The sequence below is a fragment of the Equus przewalskii genome, chromosome 6 (assembly GCF_037783145.1).
Source record: "Equus przewalskii isolate Varuska chromosome 6, EquPr2, whole genome shotgun sequence".
Classification (NCBI taxonomy): domain Eukaryota; kingdom Metazoa; phylum Chordata; class Mammalia; order Perissodactyla; family Equidae; genus Equus; species Equus przewalskii.
Window position 1 is genome coordinate 30,772,510 of NC_091836.1, and position 20,227 is coordinate 30,792,736.

The 20,227-nt window shown below is 42.8% G+C and overlaps 1 protein-coding gene and 1 long non-coding RNA gene across 11 annotated transcripts in view; one reads left to right on the forward strand and one right to left on the reverse strand.

Annotated features, from left to right (window-relative positions):
- The window catches only part of LOC103549889 (uncharacterized), a 71,473-nt gene that overhangs the window by 17,357 nt on the left and 33,889 nt on the right, over window positions 1-20,227 (forward strand). The gene's annotated exons all lie outside the window — the stretch shown is intronic.
- The window catches only part of CLMP (CXADR like membrane protein), a 90,547-nt gene that overhangs the window by 14,752 nt on the left and 55,568 nt on the right, over window positions 1-20,227 (reverse strand). For 4 of the 6 annotated variants that reach the window (XM_070625071.1, XM_070625069.1, XM_070625072.1 and 1 more), the window contains one exon: window positions 7,792-7,949. In XM_070625071.1, the coding sequence (XP_070481172.1) occupies window positions 7,792-7,949 (158 nt within the window). Of the gene's footprint in view, window positions 1-7,791; window positions 7,950-9,294; window positions 9,527-10,345; window positions 10,439-13,160; window positions 13,306-20,227 lie in introns of those variants that run through there. The other 2 variants (XM_070625073.1, XM_008518521.2) reach the window with 2 other exon arrangements.

Genomic DNA, 20,227 nt, shown 5'->3' on the forward strand with positions numbered 1-20,227 from the left:
TCCTATCCTAGTCTTATCCTTTAAAATGCAACCAACCTCATTTGCCAGGCTGTGGCCAGCATCAATTCTGAGGAATTTCTTAGCCCCTCCTCACTGCTTTTTGTTTTTCTCCCAATCAGATAAAACCTATGAACTCAGACCCAGAAAAATGCACATAACATATTGTTTTGCAAATAATTCCAGAGGGTTCCTAGCATTCAACTAAAGCCCTGTGCTTTAGACTCAGACCAGGAAGAGCTAGGATCACAGCTCTTCTCCCCACATAGTACTTGTTTGTTTTAAATGTTTGCAGGGCGTTGTTGGCCCCACATCCTGCTGCACTTCATAGAAAGAATAAGTTCCTTGTGGGGTGGAAAAACCTGCCATAGAAATGCCAACCCGGTGGGACAATGGGGAGAGGAGGAAATACATTAGCAACAGGAAAACACTGGAAGCTTTAGAACTTATCTCCACTGTAAGACTGAAGGTAGGCGGCTGAGTTTGGAGATAGGACAAGTAAGCTTGAAAGACCTAACAGGCATTCAATTAGTGTTATTTTCTTTCTTTCTGACTTTTCCATATTTTCCCCGGGTGCATACTCATCTACAAAGAAGTCAGTTTGTGCTGCTTAGGAAGAATGAAGAGATTCTAAACCTAGAAATCACTAAAGACCTGGGTAGTTTTTAGGAACTTTGGGTTTTGTGGGCTTTCAGAGGTTGGTGCCTCTTTTTTGGTCTGGGGGATTTCTCTCTTGTTCATTTTAATATTTGAACTGACATCAAGAACTACTTTTGTCTTGGGCCTGTCTGGTGGCGCAGCAGTTAAGTTTGCACTTTCCGTTTCTCAGCGGCCCGGGGTTTGCCAGTTCGGATCCCGGGTGCAGACATGGCAACACTTGGCAAAAGCCATGCTGTGGTAGGCGTCCCACGTATAAAGTAGAGAAAGATGGGCACGGATGTTAGCTCAGGGCCAGTCTTCCTTAGCAAAAAGAGGAGGATTGGCAGCAGTTAGCTCAGGGCTAATCTTCCTCAAAAAAAAAAGAAATACTTTTGTCTTGAAAGGTGCATTTGACTTTCGAGAGCCTTCATAGGTGTGGACTAGAGTAGAATCTGGCTGCTTTGGACAGCTGGAAGTACAGTACTGTAGGAGCTTTCAAATTCTTTTGAACAGACACATATTAAGAAATACATTTTTCTTCGCGACCTAGCATACACATATATAACTGAAACATAAGGTTCATGAAAGAGTGTTAAGTGCAGTACACTCTGATATTTTCTAGTCTGAGTTAAAATGAAACAAAACAAAAACAAAATGTCTAGTCATTTAGGATCCACTACTAAATCCTAATTTTGAAAAACGCTGCACCAGGGCCCAGTGATTGGGAGAGCTGGCTAGGAAGTCAAATGGTTTACTTTCAAGTGGGAGTGCCTCCACTTAGAGCTGTGTGCCTCGAGTCAGTTAATTAACCTTTCTAAACCTTAAAGTCTTCAATTGTAAACCTGGGATAAGCTACTTCATAGGATTTTTGTGGGAATGAGATAATAAGCACTTATGATCACTTTTATTAGGCTGATTCTGAGTTCAAGAAAGCCTCTCAGGTTTCCAAAATTGTTCAGCCCAGTACCCCAAGAATATTAATCATTCCGTGTATTTGTATAGCAGAGCTACCCTGGGTTGAAAGCCTCCATCTGTTTCCCATCACCTGTACTCACTGGACTAAAGCTTGGCCCTCTGAATGTGGGACCTAAGGCCAGTGAAGCCTGGACCATGCCTCACCTTTGGCCCCTGGCCCTTACATCTCTGAATAGCCTAGTCCCCAAACTCCATGTCCCTTGATTTTGAACAAGTGTCTTCTGATGTGTCTTTGTCTTGGATCATGCAGTCTTCTTCTGAAATGCCTCTCCCTCTTTTATTTTTGCCTAAACAACACCTACATTGGCCTCAAGATCAAGCTCAAGGGTCACCTTCTGTGTACATAGCCTTTCCTGGCTCCCTGGTTAGATTCACTGACTCCTTCCCGCGAGCCTCAGCACTTTGGGCACATCTATACCATAGCACTTTAGTACATTCAGGAAGCGCTGACTCCTGTCTGCCTGTCTCTCCTTTCCCCCAAATCCTCTCCCAATAGTTAATGAGGAAAAAAGGGATAGCTAAGGTAAGTATTTAACATCTTTGGAAAGCAAAGATTATACAACTCCAAAATAATCTTAATATAATTAAATAACTATTACGTAATATGAGAATTTCACACACACACTTCTGACACAGATTGGGGCTTATTTCCATCCTTCCAGTTTGGCTCAGTTTTTTTCAGACATACATTAAATCTCAGATGTTTGTGTGTCTCTTTGTTTTATTTTGTTTTTCATTCTAGGAAATGTAATGCTGAGACTAAGCCACTGATTGAGGTGTGATGGGAGAACAATGAACATAAATTTAATCTTTTTGCAAACAAACAAATTAAATATATGAATTACAGCTGCTGTAGGGCTGTTTGTCTTCCTGACATTCCTGATGGACCTGTTCCGGATGCAGTTTTCGAGAGAGGAGGCAGGACAGTTTGTTAGGCCTTGGTGTGGAACAGATGGATCAGCTCAGTTTTCTGGTAACTGCTCTGCTGTGCCATTGTGAAACTGCTTTGAATGAGATGGATGTAGGCCCCTCTCTCTATGTTTTAGATAAGGATTTTTCTTGCTCAAGGCCAAAGTGAAAGAGGGAAAAGGTGAAGGGGTGGCCGAGAGGCTTGGCATGGGAATTGGAACATCTCTGTCCTAATTTCTCCATCTGAAAAATAGAGGGGAAAGTTTTCTGTTGTGTGTTCCTGACTGATGTTGGGAGAAGTGGTCACTCTTTGGAAAGTCCAGGGTATTTCCATCCCTAGAACCAGAGGGAAACCTCCAGTGTTCTAGTGGCCATGCTATCTAGGCTGAAATTCACATCTTCCTGAGACTGCCTACCCACCTCCAAATGTTTCCTGCGTATCTGAGTATCCTAGACAAAGGGACGAAAACATTTTCTCTTCAGATTGAAATGCAAAGCTAAACTTGGGATCTAGGTCATTGGTTAGCCTACTTTTTAAGCACCACGTCCACTCCGACCCTTTCAGTCATCTTCACCCTCATTCCCAACACCCTGGCAATTAAAAAGCTTTGGCAACTTTATCCACTAAGTTTTTATCATCCCTTCTTGATATCCCACTGTCTGTGAGTGTAGTTGAAGCCCTTATTGTACAGCCTGAAATTATTCAACTGGTCCTGCTTCTACTCAAGTCCTCCTTCAATCAGTGTGCTACACAGTGCCAGCGTGATTGCTCTAAAATGCAGACACGTCCCTTTTACTCTTAAAATCCTTCAAGAACTCCAGGACATTACGGGAAACGTTTGAAGCACCCCAGCATGGCATACAAGACTTTCCATGTTCTAGTCCTGCAACTTCACAGGCTCACATTTTGCACTCCAACTATACTAGCTGCTTATAATCTTCCAGAATTTTCCAGCCTTTGTGTCTGTGCTCTTGGGATTTCCTCAGGGCAATGGCTTCTATTAACACTCAGATCAGCTGTGCCTTCTTATAGGAAGCTGTCCTTGACCTCTCCCCTCCTCCAACTACTCTTGGCCAATAGCTCCTCTTTTGTATTCACCTAGAACACTCTGCTTATCACTATCACTTACTTCGTTTTTTTTCCTTTTTGAGGAAGATTAGCCCTGAGCTAATATCTGCCACTAATCCTCCTCTTTTTGCTGAGGAAGACTGGCCCTGAGCTAACATCCATGCCCATCTTCCTCTGCTTTATATGTGGGATGCCTGTGTAGGAGTCTGGAATTGGCACCCCAAGATACGTCTCTTTGGCATCAGCATTATTTGAGGCTGATTGCTTTTGATAAACTGGGACAGGGAAGGAGGCTCTGAGGAATGGAACTTGCCCTTTGTTAGGACACATTTACATTTGTAAGGTAAATCTCTATCTGTAAAAGGTGCCTCCTTCTCTGTATCAGGAAGAAGAAAGGAGATGACCTTCTCTCTAGAAACTCTTAATCAATGCCAAAGGCAAGGACTTAAATCTGCATTTTATTGTGCTTGTCTGGTAACCTCCTGTAACTGACTTCCCTCCCCCTCCCAACGGTGGCATTTCTTTAAGGATTAAGCATCTTTCCTTAGGCTAGGAACTGATTGCTGAGCTCACCTGTGACCACCCAGCTCAAGACAATAGACTTGCCTCCTGCTGTGTCCATCAAGCGCTGTGCCAACAGGGCAATCTTGTGACTGTTGTGGGAGGGACATTTCAATCATATGTGAAACACCCTGTTTGGGGGTACATAACCACTCTATGCACCCCACTTCTTCAGTGCCCTTTCTTCCTTCCGGAAGAGAGGCCCCGGGCCATGGTTCCTCATAAAGCTTTGTTTAATTTTCTCTTGCTATTCTGTCTCATGTGAATTTAATTCGTTCTCCGGCCAGACGAACCCCCATTTTGGATAGAGGAAAAGTCTTCCTCCCCGACACCTGCTACAGCATGGCCTGAGAAGCGGTGCAGATCCTTTGGAACCCAGGATCCAAACCGGCAAACCCTGAGCCACCAGAAGCAGAACGTGCGAACTTAACCTCTGCGTCACCGGGCCGGCCCCTGTCACTTAGTTCTGAAACTGTCTCTTTAAGAATTTTTCTCTTCACAATAGAGTGTGCGTATAGTGGGAATCCAAGAAATATTAATTAAATTTAACTAAATTGATTTTGATCTTTGAGAACTTCCAATAGTGTCAAGCTTTTTCCTGCATCAAGTTCTTTGCATAATTAATTCTGCCTGGAATAATTTTCTCCTCACACTCTCCTTATTTCCTACATAGCACATATTACAATTTCAAATTATTTATGAAGGTAATATAGCTAGTAGTTAATGATGCGGGGTCGGTGAGCTGAGGAGTCGAAAGAAAGAGTTCTTAGACTCTTACGATCTGGCAGTAGTGCTCTTTTATTTAGAGAATAGAATAGCATGGGGACAGGACCCATGGGCAGTCAGAGCTGCTGCTGCTGCCGCTTCTGCTGCCCCTGCTGGCATGAGGACAGGACCCATGGGCGGGCAGAGCCACTGCTGCTGCCCCGAGTTGAGGGTTAGGGCTAATTTTATAAGGCATGGGTATGTGAGTCATCTCTTTACAAGACAGAGGAAAGAACATGAAAAAAAGTTAAAATGGTATCAGTGCAGGTGGGGTCTGGTCATTGGGTGATCCCATGACTTTTAGACAAGAATCAAATCGGATTAAGTAAAGGTTAGAAAGGTTAGAAGCCACCACCCTAAATCAGTTACATGAGATTGCCAGACAGCAACCAACTTAAGTTCTTGCCTTCCCCATTAAGAGTTTCTAGGGACAAGGTCATCTCTCTTCTTCTTCCTGGTACAGAGAGGGAGGCACCTTTTACAGATATTTACCTTACAAATGTAAATGTATCCCAACAAGGGCAAGTTCCATTCCCCAGAGCCTCCCTCCCTGTCCCAGTTTATCGAAAGCAATCAGCCCCAAACAATCCTGATGCCAAAGAGACATGTCCTGGGTTGGCCAATTTCAGGTCCCTACAAGGTCATCCCCTCTTCCTTCACAAATGCAAATATCTCTCAAAGAGCAAGCAAATTCCAGTCCTCTGAGCTTGCTTCTCATCTGCAGTTTTTTAAAATTAACCAGCCTAAAATCCCCATCAGTTAACAGCCCAGGTACTGATGTCAGAGTGCCTAATTTCAAAATGCAAAATGGGTGACCTTAAGCAATTTTCTCACTTTGTGTGTGTATGTGTACATGCCTCAGTTCCTTATCTATAAAATGGGGCTAATAATCCTGGTTATGAGGATTGAGTTAAATGAGATGATATGTGTTAAACAGACTTGTGCCTGGCATGTAGCTAACATTTATTGCATTCTAATTTTAAACAATTTTTTAAAATTTTTGAATGTCATTTTGCTGTAAACTCCAAGAAGGCAGGTGCTCTGATATCATCTTCATTATTGTATTCCAGTGCCTAGTATGGCATACAGAAAGTGTAAGATAAATTCATGTAATCTGAATGACTGAATAAATGACAACCCTTACTTTAGACTATTAACTGAAGATAAGTAGAGAACTGTGACTGCTTATCAGAGTGCTATCAGAAGCCATACTACTGGCCTTCCTTAAGCAACAATTAACTTCCTAAGCCCTTATACTCACTTACGTACATAACCAAGCAACTCTTTTTTTCTTGAAAAAAAAAATCTAGTTTAAATTTCATCTAGTTTCAATGAAAACACTTGGGTGAAAGTTAGATGAGTAGAGTCATTCTTGGATTTTCATTAACAGAACATGGGCTCTTATTTACTTCATTCAGAACTGAGAGTATCATGTCTAGGACTGACTAAGAAGTTATTGGAATAAACATGCTCAGGTTAAGGTGACCTTGCTCTACAAAGAACAGAGAGAGTCTTAGGATGACGTACTAGAACAAAATGGCAAACTGTATCAAAATAACAAGGCGATGTAGCCAGCTTTTTAAGCAGGGTAAACTCCAATAATGATCCTGAAATTTATTTTCAGTGAAAACCTTAGCTTTTCCCCACATAAACAATCTTATAAAATTAGTGATATAGACAGAGGAGAGGAAAGGGCAACTTTTCACTTTTTTAGTAGGGAAGGAAGTAAATCTCTGAAAAAGAAGGAAAATCTAAAGTCAGCTTCCCTAAGTTACAGAATTTTAAAAATCACACATTTTGAACAAATAGATGTAAAAAAAAAATAAGTCAGTGGGTAAAGGGAGTGAAAATAGTTATGCTAGAAAACATAGGTTGAGGAAAGCTACAGTGGCTGAATGCAGCCAAGGCAAAAAGGATAATACCAGTAGGTTACTCAGTTCTCATTCTCTAATAAAGGCCAGCCGAGTGGATCATCAGGAGCAGAGTACTACAGGTTCTGTTCACACTGCCAAAAGCTTATAAAAACCAGTGGACCATCATGGTGGCCCTACCCAATCTGAGCCCTGAAGACCCAGGGACAGCTCCTTTATTTTCCAAGTCTGGAACCAGTATCAATTCTTTTGCTGTCCAATTATATGTGTGTTAAACATGTTCATTCATGTCCCATACTTGTTCCTCTGTATCATATTATTTATCATATTGCACAGTCTTAGAGGTTGGAAGTCATGGCTTTGTGCAAATCTTAAGCCATACGGTAATGGTTTCAGAGGAGGAAGAGCGGCAGGCTTCCTAGTGTAGGTATAGTTCTGGCTGCTGGACTAGAAATTCAAGCTTCTGCATCTTAGTCCGCTTCTTAGGAAAGACATTAATCATGCAGGTTCCCTCCTTGGGCAAATCATAGATGCCTTTCCAGTAGTTCTTGCTTGCCCAAAGAACATAGAATCTCTTATCCTCACAACACAAATACCCTTTCTTCTCTATAGTTTTGTATCTAGAGTCTTTCAATTATCAGCCAGATGAGAAAGCAATTCTAGGGGCTGGCCCCGTGGCCGAGTGGTTAAGTTCGCACACTCTGCTTTGGCAACCCCGGGTTTCATAGGGTCGGATCCTGGGCACAGATATGGCACTGCTCATCAGTCCATGCTGAGGCGGCATCCCACATGCCACAACTAGAAGGACTCACAACTAAACATATATACGACTATGTACCGGGCGGCTTTGGACAGAAGGAAAAAAATAAAATCTTAAAAAAAAAAAAAAAGAAAGCAATTCTAGCCCTTTCTGACCCAATGAGAAAGACTGGAGGACTGAGGAAAGGCAAACACAGGAGGCCAAGGAGAGAGAAGGAGGGGGGCTCTAGTCAGGTGTGTACTCACCACTTTTTGGTTCCCTTCATTATCGGTGAGTAGCCATTCGATATCCAGGGTGTCTTTTTCTGGAAGCCCCAGTTGATGGTGACAGGGCAAAGTGACCTTTTCCTCTGCCACTCTCTTGATCTCAGTGTGAGTCCCCAAGGTTCCAGCATAGTAGGAAACTGGAAGAGGAAAACCTCTAATGAATAATGCAATGTGTGGGGAGCAAATATTACAACTAATAATTATTGGATGTTGCTGCAGGCAAGGGGTAAATCGAGGTGTTGGAAGAATCCTAGACAAGAAGTACTGGAAGTCCTGCGGTCTCACTCTGGCTCCTCCATTGAGTGAATTCATCACGTCTTCCTTAACCGCCTGAATTACACTCCTACTAATGCCCATCTTTCCTACCTTACTGGGTTTTTATGAACAGTGAAATCACTCAGGTCACCAACAACTGTCTTTTTTTTATTGCTGAGGAAGACTTGCCCTGAGTGAACATCTGCGGCCAGTCTTCCTCTTTTTCGTGTATGTGAGCTGCCACCACAGCATGGCCACTAACAGACAAGTGGTGTAAGTAGGTCTGCGCCCAGGAACTGAACCCAGGCCACTGAAGTGGAGCACACTGAATTTAACCACTAGGCCACTGGGGTTGGCCCACAACAAGTTTGTCTTTTGATCCTTCTCTCCCCTACTAGTAGAGGCTTCTAAAAGGATGGAAACCAAAGGAGAAGGCAGGGGTTGGCATCCTCCCCAGAACAGGCTCCTGATGCCAGTTCAATCCTTAGAGTCTTCTTAGAGACAAGTTTCCCTCTCAGACCTCTGAGTAAGTGCAGGAATGCCTCTAGGCACAAGTGGGCTCTTATAGGCAGTTCCTGCTTCCCTTAGTGACACACGTTCTCTCATGCCCCCGACTTCTCTCTCTCATTCTTTATAGTTTCATATCACATGGTTTCAAAATATGAGGCAGCTCTTTCTATGCAAAACAAAATTTTGAGTTACCACATTTGGATCCTGTCCCGCCATCCATCTATTATCTCTTTGGCCAATAGGAAGTCAATTCCACTTTTGGCTTTCTTTACCTCTAACTTTCATCTTTTTCCAGGAATGGTATTTTGTCAGCAACTTTGGACTCCGAGCTCACCTTCTCTCTTTCCTATTAATCTCTCTCTTAGTATCTGACTAAAGCTGTGACATTGTTGACTGTTAAATCTACAGTATTGATGACTGATGAGTTGATGAAACCTCATAGGATTCTAGGTATGATGTGTCTGGCATTCAAGGTTTGCTTCAGCTCCAGATCCTCCTTTACTTCCTTACACAGTGATAAAGAAGCTCAGCATGAAAAGTGATCTCTCTCAAATCTTTCACAGTGTAAAAGGGTCACACAGCCTCCAGGTTGGAACAGCCCCTAGTGCCAGGGCTTGTGTGAAGTCCTTTCTCCTGGAGAGAACTCACTCTGCCACTTCAGAAGGGTTTTAAGCACTAAAGACCAAGGATCATGACTAGCAGAAGCATGTAAACTACCTCTCATTTCCTCTTCATTTCCCAAAATTGAACAGCAGCAAATCTGTGGGAAGGAAAATGGCCTGTATTCTTGCCTGCAGGGAAACGAAATGAGGAAGGGGGGGGAGGGACGACTGTGGTTCTCTCTGCAGGGGGGCTGATTGGGCTGAAACTGCAGGGTTAGAACCTCAAAGGCATCCACCCTAAAAGAAGCAGCAGGTGGATTCCCAAGCTCCATGGCAGAGAAAGGAGACTATAGAAATCTGCTGGGCTTAAGGAGGCATCTTCAAAACCAACGGGATAAACTCCTTGTAGGGTCTTAAGTGACATTCTCAAGAAGGTTTCTGTTATTTCTGTTCAAAACTTGAAACTACGATGGGAGTGGCCACCATTTAGTGAGAACTTCCTGTCGCATGACTCTTCACTGAGCACTTAACCCTATGAAGAAAGGATTATTATTCAAGTTTACTGAGAAAATTTAAAGAGATTAGCAGCTTGCCTGAGATCACACAGCTAGGAAGTGACAGAGCAAGGGCTCGACCCAGATCTGTCTCACTGCAAAGCTCACGCTCTGGCAGCCATGCTATGCTGCTCATGCCCTGTGTTTTGCGTGGCATCCCAGATGTCTGGTTCTCCCATTAACCTGTAAGCTCCTTAAGTTTAGGTACCATTCACTGCTGCATTCCCAAAGCACTCAGCCCAGTGTCTCGCACACTGCAGATACCCAATAAATATTTGTTGAATTGTTTTGAATCTAACCCATACACTCATTTTACCAATGAGCAAACTGAGTCCAGGGATAAAAGAGCTGCCCCAAGGTCCTACAACTCATTTAGTGGCAGGAATAACCTATGTAAAACCCATCCTCCCTCAGTCCCTATAAAGCAACTATAGAGCAGCAGGGAAATTAGGAGTTGGCACTGAACTAAGCTAAGCTTATAAGAAGGAGCTTCGGCTCCTACCCCTTATCACTTTCCACTGGACCTACAATGCTCAAATGAAACCAGTGCCCCAGACCCCAGGTAAAACTGGTGAACCCAGCACCAATTTGGTGCATACAGTAGGCACTTACTACACATTGAGTAAATAAATGCAGAGAATCAGCTGTGAAAGTTGCCGATTTGAGCCACTAGAGGGAATCAGAGGCTCAGATTTGGTTGATATCCTGAAAGGAAAGGAACAGTGGTGGGTGGTGTGTTTTGCCAGAGCACCAAGTTCTATTTATACCACATTCAGAATTAAATACAGCAGTGCAGGGAGGGGGCCCCTCAGTGAATATAAATGACTTTACCCAGGCAGGGAGCCTCAAGATCAGAGTGCACGCATCTCTAGTTTTCCCTGAACCTCAGCTCCTCAGACTCCAGGAGGCCATGGGGCTCCCTGCTGATTTCTCAGGTCCTTCTGTGCTTTTTTGACCCACACTGGTATTCCACAGCCTAAGCAGACAGGGCCCTGGGCGCTGTGTATAACTCTGAAGCTTGGCAGTGCTCGTGGGGGCTGCTGAGCATGTGTCTGCCACCTGGTGGGTGAGTGAAAGGGGCAATCCAAACACCCCGTGGCTAGACCTGGGTTCCCCGGGCATTGAAGGGTTCATCTTCTTTAAGAAAGACCTTAGGGATCATCAAAATTTAACTTACAAGGAAACTGCAGCCTGGAGAATTGAAACGTCAAGTCACAAGCTAGTTAGTGGCAGAACTGCAAGTAAGGGAATAGTCTCCCCTGGGTGTCTGGGACTTTTGCAGCATTCAGTGATGCGGAGAGGTGCTGGAACGTGCCAGTCGTGAGGACAGCCTCTGTAGGCATGTGCAAAATGCAGTCATGGAAGCCTACGGCTCTCCATAAGTGGAGCCTTCTGCATACAACTCAGGCACTTAACAAAGGACCTTTGGGAGCTTGGGAGAACTACCCTCTCTGAGCCTTCGTGTTCTCCTCTGCAAAATGGCAATTAAATGAGACACTGAGGTGAAGCACCTAGTGATGGCACACAGGAGTCTCCCCCTAAAATGCTCTTCTCTCCTAGAAGCAGGGGCTTTTTCTCAGATGACTGCTGCCTACATTCAGTTAAGACTAGTTTGTGGTTTTCTTTTCTAAAGGGATTTACATTTATTAAAGATTCTCTTGAGCCTTCAAGATCTCCTACAAAGAGATGGGGTAGGGGTAACATTTTTTCCCCAACATGAATACCTTTATATCACTGAGGGAAAATAAGCTACGTATTTTGAAGATGAATCCATTGAGAAGATAATAGTAAATTTTTAAAAGGCAATTTCTATAACCAATTGACTATTCTATTCACATTAAAACACTCATAATTGAAGTCTTTTTTTGTTTGGTTTTTTTGAGGAAGCTCAGCCCCGAGCTAACATCTGCCAATCCTCCTCTTTTTGCTGAAGAAGACTGGCCCTGAGCTAACATCCGTACCCATCTTCCTCTACTTTATACTTGGGACGCCTACCACAGCATGGCTTGATGAGTGGTGCTATGTCCACCCCCGGGATCCAAACCGGTGAACCCCGGGCCGCCAAAGCAGAACGTGCGCACTTAACTGCTGTGCCACACTGGGCCAGCCCCCATAATTGAAGTCTTTAAAAAATTTTTATGTACAGTGGCCAGCCTGGTGGTGCAGTGGTTAAGTGTGCACGTTCCGCTTCAGCAGCTTGAGGTTCCCTCGTTTGGATCCCAGGTGCGGACATGGCACCATTCATCAAGCCATGCTGTGGTAGGTGTCCCACGTATAAAGTAGAGGAAGATGGTCACGGATGTTAGCTCAGGGCTGGTCTTCCTCAGCAAAAAGAGGAGGATTGGAGGCAGATGTTAGCTCAGGCCTGAGCTTCCTCAAAAAAAAAAAAAAATTTGTGTACAAAGAGCTAGAATTGTTTCTGGGGTCAGGTAGATGTCCTGAATGACCCTTTGAAGAAATTCATTTAGTCCATCTTAATGAAGCCAACATCCTTCACGTACTGGCGGAAACATTGTTTCCATCCCATATTGAGGCCGTATTTCCAGATCAGACTGTGTTGGTTTGAGCAGAAGTGGTACAAATGAGAACCATGGCTGAATTTTCTCATGATGGCTCCCTGTAGAACCACAGACGCTTTCACAGATGCATCTTGCTTTCACAGATACAACAAGGCAAAAGGCCAGGGGTAACTTTTAATAGAAACTAGGATGTTGCATTTAAAATATCTATTTCTCTCTTATTTCCCTAACAGAGAATTCTACTTCTCAAATTCTTCCTGAAGGCCTACAGAGCACAAGTTGCCTGAGATCTCATGGTTGGGTCTACATCTTACTCTCCAAAGAGATCCAAAGAATGGATCCTCCAGTGCTACCATCATCAACACAGGCACACATGCTCCAAGGCCCCATTTAGAAGAGGCCACAGTGCTTGGTGCATAGGTTGAGCACAAGTCGGTTCTTGTTTTAGAATTGAGTTGTTGGTTCCAAGGCTGTGTAGACGTGCAGTTTACAAGTAACAAAGTTAGAGAGCCATACTAGTGATGGTCCCATATCAGGATCAGGAGCTGTGCCATTCACAGTGTTTAGTGTACGGCAGGGCACCCGCTAATGGGCAGTTGAGGCGTGCAGGCTCCTTCTTCCACTCAGTGATTGCACTTTTCTCAATGAACCTGTTTACTTACCTGAATGGGAAGAGAATTTTCTTGTGTTTTGTTTTACACAGAATATTTGAAAAAGTATCAGGAAAATCAAAATCATTGAATGTCAGAAAAATAAAAAGGATTTTGGAAATTTTAAATCAACTTCTCTCATTTTATGGATCAAGAAATTGAGGTGTAGAGAGAAGTGACTCACCCAAAGCCCTCCTGATTTCTAGGCTAATATCTATAAAATTCTGTGTGTGTGTGTGTTTGTGTGAAGGCATGTACCTTCCAGACTGTTTCCGGAACACTGTGTGCAATTCAAGATACAGCATGATGCAATAGAAGGAGCATGAGCTTTGGGGTCAGGCAGATGTGGATTTAAGTAGTGGCACAAGACCAGTTAATTCCTTGACAGCAGTGAGTCTTTTTTCTTCTCTGTAAAATGAGCATAAAAACATCGACTGTGAAAGATTGTTGTAAGGATTTTATATGATATATGTAAAACGTCTGGCACTGGCATGTCATATACAGTACATATGCAACAAATGGTAATTATTACTAATAATAATTGTACACACTGTAGTTTGAAAGACAAGGAAAACCGGAAAAACATGCTAAGGAGGCGAAGCAAAATTCAGAGGAGTCTAGAAGTCAGTGTGCTTGGTAACTGTTAATATTTGGCCACATTTGCTTTGTCTCTTTCCCCATATATATATTTTTTGCTGCACCAGTTGAAAGTAAGTTGCAGATAGTACAACACTTTACCTGTAAAAGTTTCAGCAAGCACTTCCTAAAAATAAGGATGTTCTTCTACACAACCACAACATCATCATCACACCTAAGAAAAGCAATACTATTGTTTGGAAGATCATTTCTGACAAGAGTGGCTAAGGAAGACTCTGATGAGTGAGCGGAACTGAGCTAGTTCTAGAAAGACGGCCAGGCTTTTCCTGCACAGACATGAGGGAAGGAACAAAGCTTTCCTAGTGAAGGGAGCAGCTTGAGCAAATGGCAGCACCTGTGCTCTGTCTGCTCCCCTCAAGCTCTCTCACTGTGAACCAGGGAAGTTTCTCTTCTACATATTTTGTCTTCTCAACCCCATACCCAGCCCAACCCCAGAATCTCTTCAGCCAGCTCCCTTTATGAGACCTTTGGAAAAGGAAAACCACATTCACTATGAGCTGCTAAGCAGCTGATATATTTTAATGTCTTCTCAAATGCAAACACATATTTGATATTTAGAGAAAGCCTAAAGCTAAAGGAATGAAGCTTGCAGGTGATTAGTGGAATTGCAGACATCTGGGAATCAGTGTGTTGCCTTGCTATTTTTTCCTTCCAGGAGGTGAGCATTTGTTCCTGGAGTCCCTAAAATTAGTGGTGTAGGTGCAAGGACCTAGGCGGCAGCCTGAGCCGTGGGCTTTGGGAAGGGGAGGCAGATTTTGAGCTTCCTCCCCCTTCCCACTAGGCTGTGGGTTGGTTTTCTTTACTTTTTATTTTCTAAATTTTTTTTAAACATTGGCACCTGAGCTAGCAACTGTTGCCAATCTTTTTTTTTTTTTCCTGCTTTATCTCCCCCCAATCCCCCCTGGTACATAGTTGTGTATCTTAGTTGCAGGTCCTTCTAGTTGTGGCATGTGGGATGCCACCTAAACGTGGCCTGACCAGCGGCACCATGTCCGTGCCCAAGATCCGAACCAGCGAAACCCTGGGCCACCGCAGCGGAGCGTGCGAACTTAACCACTCGGCCAGGGGCCGGCCCCTGTGGGTTGGTTTTAGAGGAGGAGAAGGAGCAGGGGAAGGGGAAGGGAGGAACAAGATGGAGTCGGGGAGGAGGCTGACCCAAAGAGGAGAGCAGAGCAGAGCTGGAGGTAGGAGGAGAGGAGAAGGAAGGGAAGAGGGAGAACCTTGTGCTGATAGAAGACAGTTGAAGAAGTTTTCAGACCAAACACAGGCTGATTAAAAATGATTAACTCAGGGGGCTGGGCTGGTGGCCGAATGGTTAAGCTCGCGCTCTCCGCTGCAGGCGGCCCAGTGTTTCGTTGGTTCGAATCCTGGGCGCGGACCTGGCCCCGCTCATCAAACCACGCTGAGGCAGCGGCCCACGTGCCACAACTAGAAGGACCCACAACGAAGAATATACAGCTATGTACTGGGGGCCTTTGGGGAGAAAAAGGAAAAAAATAAAATCTTAAAAAAAAAATGATTAACTCACCTCCTTTCCCCTTTGTAAAACACTGACTCAATATATACTCTATATGTATTCAACCACATTAAAAAATTGCACTGAGGGGCTGGCTCCTCGGCCGAGTGGTTAAGTTCACGCGCTCTGCTGTGGCGGGCCAGGGTTCAGATCCTGGGCGCGGACATGGCACCGCTTGTCAGGCCACGTTGAGGCAGCGTCCCACATCCCACAACTAGAAGGACATGCAACTCAGGTATACAACCGTGTACGGGGGGAGGTTGGGGGGGTTGGGGAGATAAAGCAGAAAAACAACAAAAACAGAAAGGTGCCAAGGGAAAAAAAAAGATTGGCAACAGTTGTTAGCCCAGGTGCCAATCTTTAAAAAAAAAAAATTGCATTGAGTTCTTATCAGTTATAATGCTGGAAATATGAACATAATTTCTCCTCTACCCTCAAACCATTTGAAAGCTAATGATTAATAATACTTTACATTTATTTAGTAATTAACAATTAAGTCAGGGGCCAGCCCCATGGCCGAAAGGTTAAGTTCGCGTGCTCTGCTTCCGTGGCCCAGGGTTTCACTGGTTCGGATCCCTGGCGCAGACATGGTACCGCTCATCAGACCATGTTGAGGTGGCATCCCACATGCCACAGCTAGAAGGACCCACAACTAAAATATACAACTATGTACTGGGGGGACTCCGGAGAAAAAGCACACAAAAAAAGAAAAGAAAAAAAGACCGACAGCAGTTGTTAGCTCAGGTGCCAAACTTTAAAAAAAAAAAATTGTCAGCTTGTTCAAATGCATTATGGCATGTGAGCCCCATGACTACACTGTGAGCTAATGTTATCATCTCTGTTTTATTTATTTTTATTTTTTTCTGAGGAAGATTAGCCCTGAGCTAACATCTGTACTGATCTTCCTCCACTGTATATGTGGGTTGCCGCCTCAGCATGGCTGACAGGTGGTGCAGGTCCGTGCCAGGGATCCAAACCCACGAACCCTGGCCACTGAAGTGAAGCATGCCAAACTTAACCACTATACCATGGAGTCAGCCTGTCACTTCTGTTTTAGAGAAGAGAAAACTGAAGACCACACACCTGAGGCCACACAGCTGATGGGTGGCACTGTGGTTGACATGACCCCACCTCCGATTTTTATCCTATTCTCTTTGCCTTGAAATTGGCTGGCTGGAAACACAGAGATCATGATGATTAAATGCAGATGGCACAGAGGTAGGTAGCAGAGCTGATCTGATTGGACACACTTAAGATCTATAATTATCTTGCTAGCTGGGATCCTGAGTCAAAAGCAAGACGAGTCCAGGCTGTATTAATAGAGGTCTGATGTCCCAAACATGGGGAGCAACAGCTTCGTTGTACTCTATGTTAGGCAAACGAGCAGATCCAGAGCATCTGTGTTCAATTCTAGATGCTGCACACGAAAGGAACATTTGACAAAAAAGTTGGCATTCAGAGGGTTGTGACTAGGGGATGATGGGGTCTGAAAAACATATCATATGAGGAATAGTTGACACAATTATAGGTGAAAAGTTAGGAGGAAGAAAAACTAAGAGACAGTATAGTAGCTACCATCCAACATTTAAAAGGCTACAAAACAAGTAATAGGCTTATTGGATGTTGTTCCTGAGGGCAGAATTAGGTCCAGATGGCTTAAGAGATTCAACCATAAAATGACAGACTGAGAGATCTAAAGCATCCCTTTCCAGTTCTGAAATGATATGATTCTCTTGCAAAAGACTTATTCCATTTTGGCTTAATATGTTGATAGACTTTCTAACAGTCCTGTGTGATAGGAGAATGAGTTGTACCATTTAGTGAATTTTCCACTACTGGAGTCGTTCAAGTGGGAGTAAGTCAGGGGTTATGAAAAGGATCATTATATGTTGATGTGGAACTCAATATTTAATGTCTTTCCTAAATCTAATATTCTATGAAATATTTAGTGATAAATATAATAAATATTCAAGGCACTGTCCTAGTTGAATGGGATGCAAAGTATAAGATACAAATGTATACTATAATCTGTCAATGTATTGTGTCATCAATTTGCTCTTACACAGGTTATACACATGGTCTAGTTTTGTTCCATTGTCAGCATTACTTTTAAAGATTGTCAAAGTGCTCTTTGAAAGAACTAAAAGGAACTGGCCCACGTGACTATAATATTTCTTTCCTATCTGTGGATGTTTTAATCCACAAGGGGGCAGAATTTACTTAGACAGGATTAGCCATCCCTCACGTTTAATATAGTTCTTATATTAGTAGTAAAAAGAATTATAATTGACAAAGAATTATAGACTACCTAGGATTTAAGCTTGATAAGCACTTTGTTGCCGCTTGTAGTCATATGCTAAATTTCAAACCATCTGCATTTAATTTTCAAAAGCCACGGGAAAAAGGAAATCTTAGAAAATATGGTGAGGTATTTGAGAGGAAATTTATCAAGGAAATAGAAACATACACTATTTTAATAACTTAAGGTCACTGTTTTAACTTTTCCCAGCTGAAATGGATGCTTACTTTGAGACCAAAAAACTTGTTTTAACTGCAGAATGTATTATGAAACAAATCACTCAGGTACTGTGAAGTATTGTCCATACAGAGTCAATAGGGAAAGGCAAAGAGGGAAAGATCAAAAATCTGTCCCAGATAGCTTAGAGGGACTGAGGAATCAGGAAAAGAACTCACACGGTCCTTTCAATCTTGGAGTTTAGCTTTGCTTCTAGGCCAGTATCATACTGAATTTAAAAATCCTGAAATGCTCTGGTTGTATGTAATCTAGAATCTCAAGCTTGGGTAGGCCTGCCGAAGGTCACTGTCTTGCCTTCAGGGAAATTTCATATTTAAAACTAGTCTGCTAAAATGTATCAAAATGTTCATATTCTCTTATTATCATTGAGAATCTGAAATCACAGCAAGTCTATTCCAAGATCTTGACAGATCTGTTAGTATCAAATTTTTTATTATAGTATATTATAGGCTATTCCGGATACTGATTTCTACAGCATTTCCTTAAACAAACACCTTATCCTCAATGCTTCAGATTCTAGGTGCTACAAACAGGAACATTGACAAAATACTTGGCACCCAGAGGGGAGTAACCACGAGTGCACATTTGTTCAACGAATATGAGTAACACCCCTGTTACCGTACCAGATGCTGCTGGGGATACAAAGATGAATGACATTGTCTTTTGTCTATGAAGAGATCACAACAATAGAGGAAACTAGCACCCAACAAACCCAGTTCAAGGCAGTGTGTGATCAATATCAACGTGAGGGTCATAAAATGGTATACGAATTCAGAGGAGGAAGATCACCAAGGTGATCAGGGGTGCTTCATAGAAAAGGAAATATTTAACGTGGGCCTTGAAGAATAGATTGGAATTTTAGCCACTGTAAATGATAGGTGATGATTGGAAATGGCAGCCTGACTACTTAGGAAACCAGTCACTAAGCTGACCTCAGCATTTGACAGATTGGAACACTGCTGTGGACCCTTAGTCCTGACAAGTTCTTAAAGGCTGGTCAGCAATATCACCTAATTAGCATTAAGCTGTGCCATTGCCTTCAGACTGGACGTTGACCGTATGGGAGTAATGTTTTATCCTGATTTCTCTAGTAATAATTGTCAGGGGGAAAATGCCAACCTGGTCTACAGGGATCACTCTGCCACTCAGAAATACACAAGTTATCCTCAGAATTCTGTCCTCAGTAATATGCTAGTACAAGTATTCATGTTCACATATGCAGGAAAACATACACACACCTGTCCAGAGACCCCACAAGCATGCCTGTGTCAGTACACAGATCAGATAAGAATGTGTGCCTTTGATTCTGAGATCCCCTGCTAACCTATTTCATTGACCTATCTATTTATAGCCTCTATCTCATTCTAAACGCTAAGTCGCTTTCTAAATCTAAATCTTTTATTACCTTCAGCAGAGAGATTTGAAAAGAGGGGGAAAATTAAAAATAGACACAGACTTACGGCTAAGAGGGCAATAGTCCATTTTTAGGGATTCATGGCAGTGGAGAATTGAGACTGTGTTGATAATTAAAATCCATTGATAAATTAAAGCTTCAATTCAGCCTTTAACTTTATCCTTCCTCCTCCAGCTTCCTATTAACACCAAGGAGATGACTGGTCTGAACTTCCTCTCTTTCCCCTCTTAGTCACTCTCTCTCGGGACAGATAGAAGAGCCAGCAAACAAACAAAAAGATAGTAGAAATTTGTCATCAATATATTTTAAAATCCCCATATGGAAGCATTTATTAATAATAGATAAGTTTTGAACACATGTGCAAAGCATTGTACTACTCGATTCACATTCATTTCCATTTTTAGTCTTCTCAACAGTGCTGTGAGGTAAGCACTATTATTATCCTCATTCTGCAGACAAAGATACTGAGACGCAGAGAGACTAACTTGCGCAAGGTCAGACAGTTAGTAAGGAGTAGAGCTACGATTCTAATCCAGCCATTTTAGCTCTAATACCTATACCCTTAACAGCATATTATACTCTCTCCCTGTATATATATTTAACAAAAATTTTATTGATCTGGAGTTATGCTAGTATTTTTGTGAGTTCCTTCAAAGCTTTTCATCATCTTCTTTTCTACTCTTGGTCATATACAGAAATGCTGTTAGAAGTCTAGAGAGTGGTACTCTTGGAGGAAGGGGTAGTGAGTAGAAGGGAACATGGGGAGGCTTCTAAGGAGCTGGCTATGTTCTATTTCTAGATTTGGGTGCTTATCACTTGGGTATGTTCATTCTGTGAAATTCATCAATCTCTACTCTTATGATTGTGCATTTTTCTGTGTGTATGTTGTACTTTTTATTAATTATCTATTGCTGCATAACAAATTGTCCCAAAACTTTGTAACTCAAAACCACAAACATATTTTATCTCATAGTTTCTGTGGCTTAGGAATTAGTACAGCTTAACTGGATAGCTCTGGCTTAAAATCTCTCATGAGGTGCAATAAAACTGTTGGCTTGGACTGTGGTCTGATCTGAAGGCTTGACTGAGGTGGGGAGAGTCCATTTCTAAGCTTACACATGTGGTTGTGGGTAGGTCTCGATCCCTTGCCACGTGGGCCTCTTCACAGGGCTGCCTCACCACATGCCAACTGGCTTCCCCCA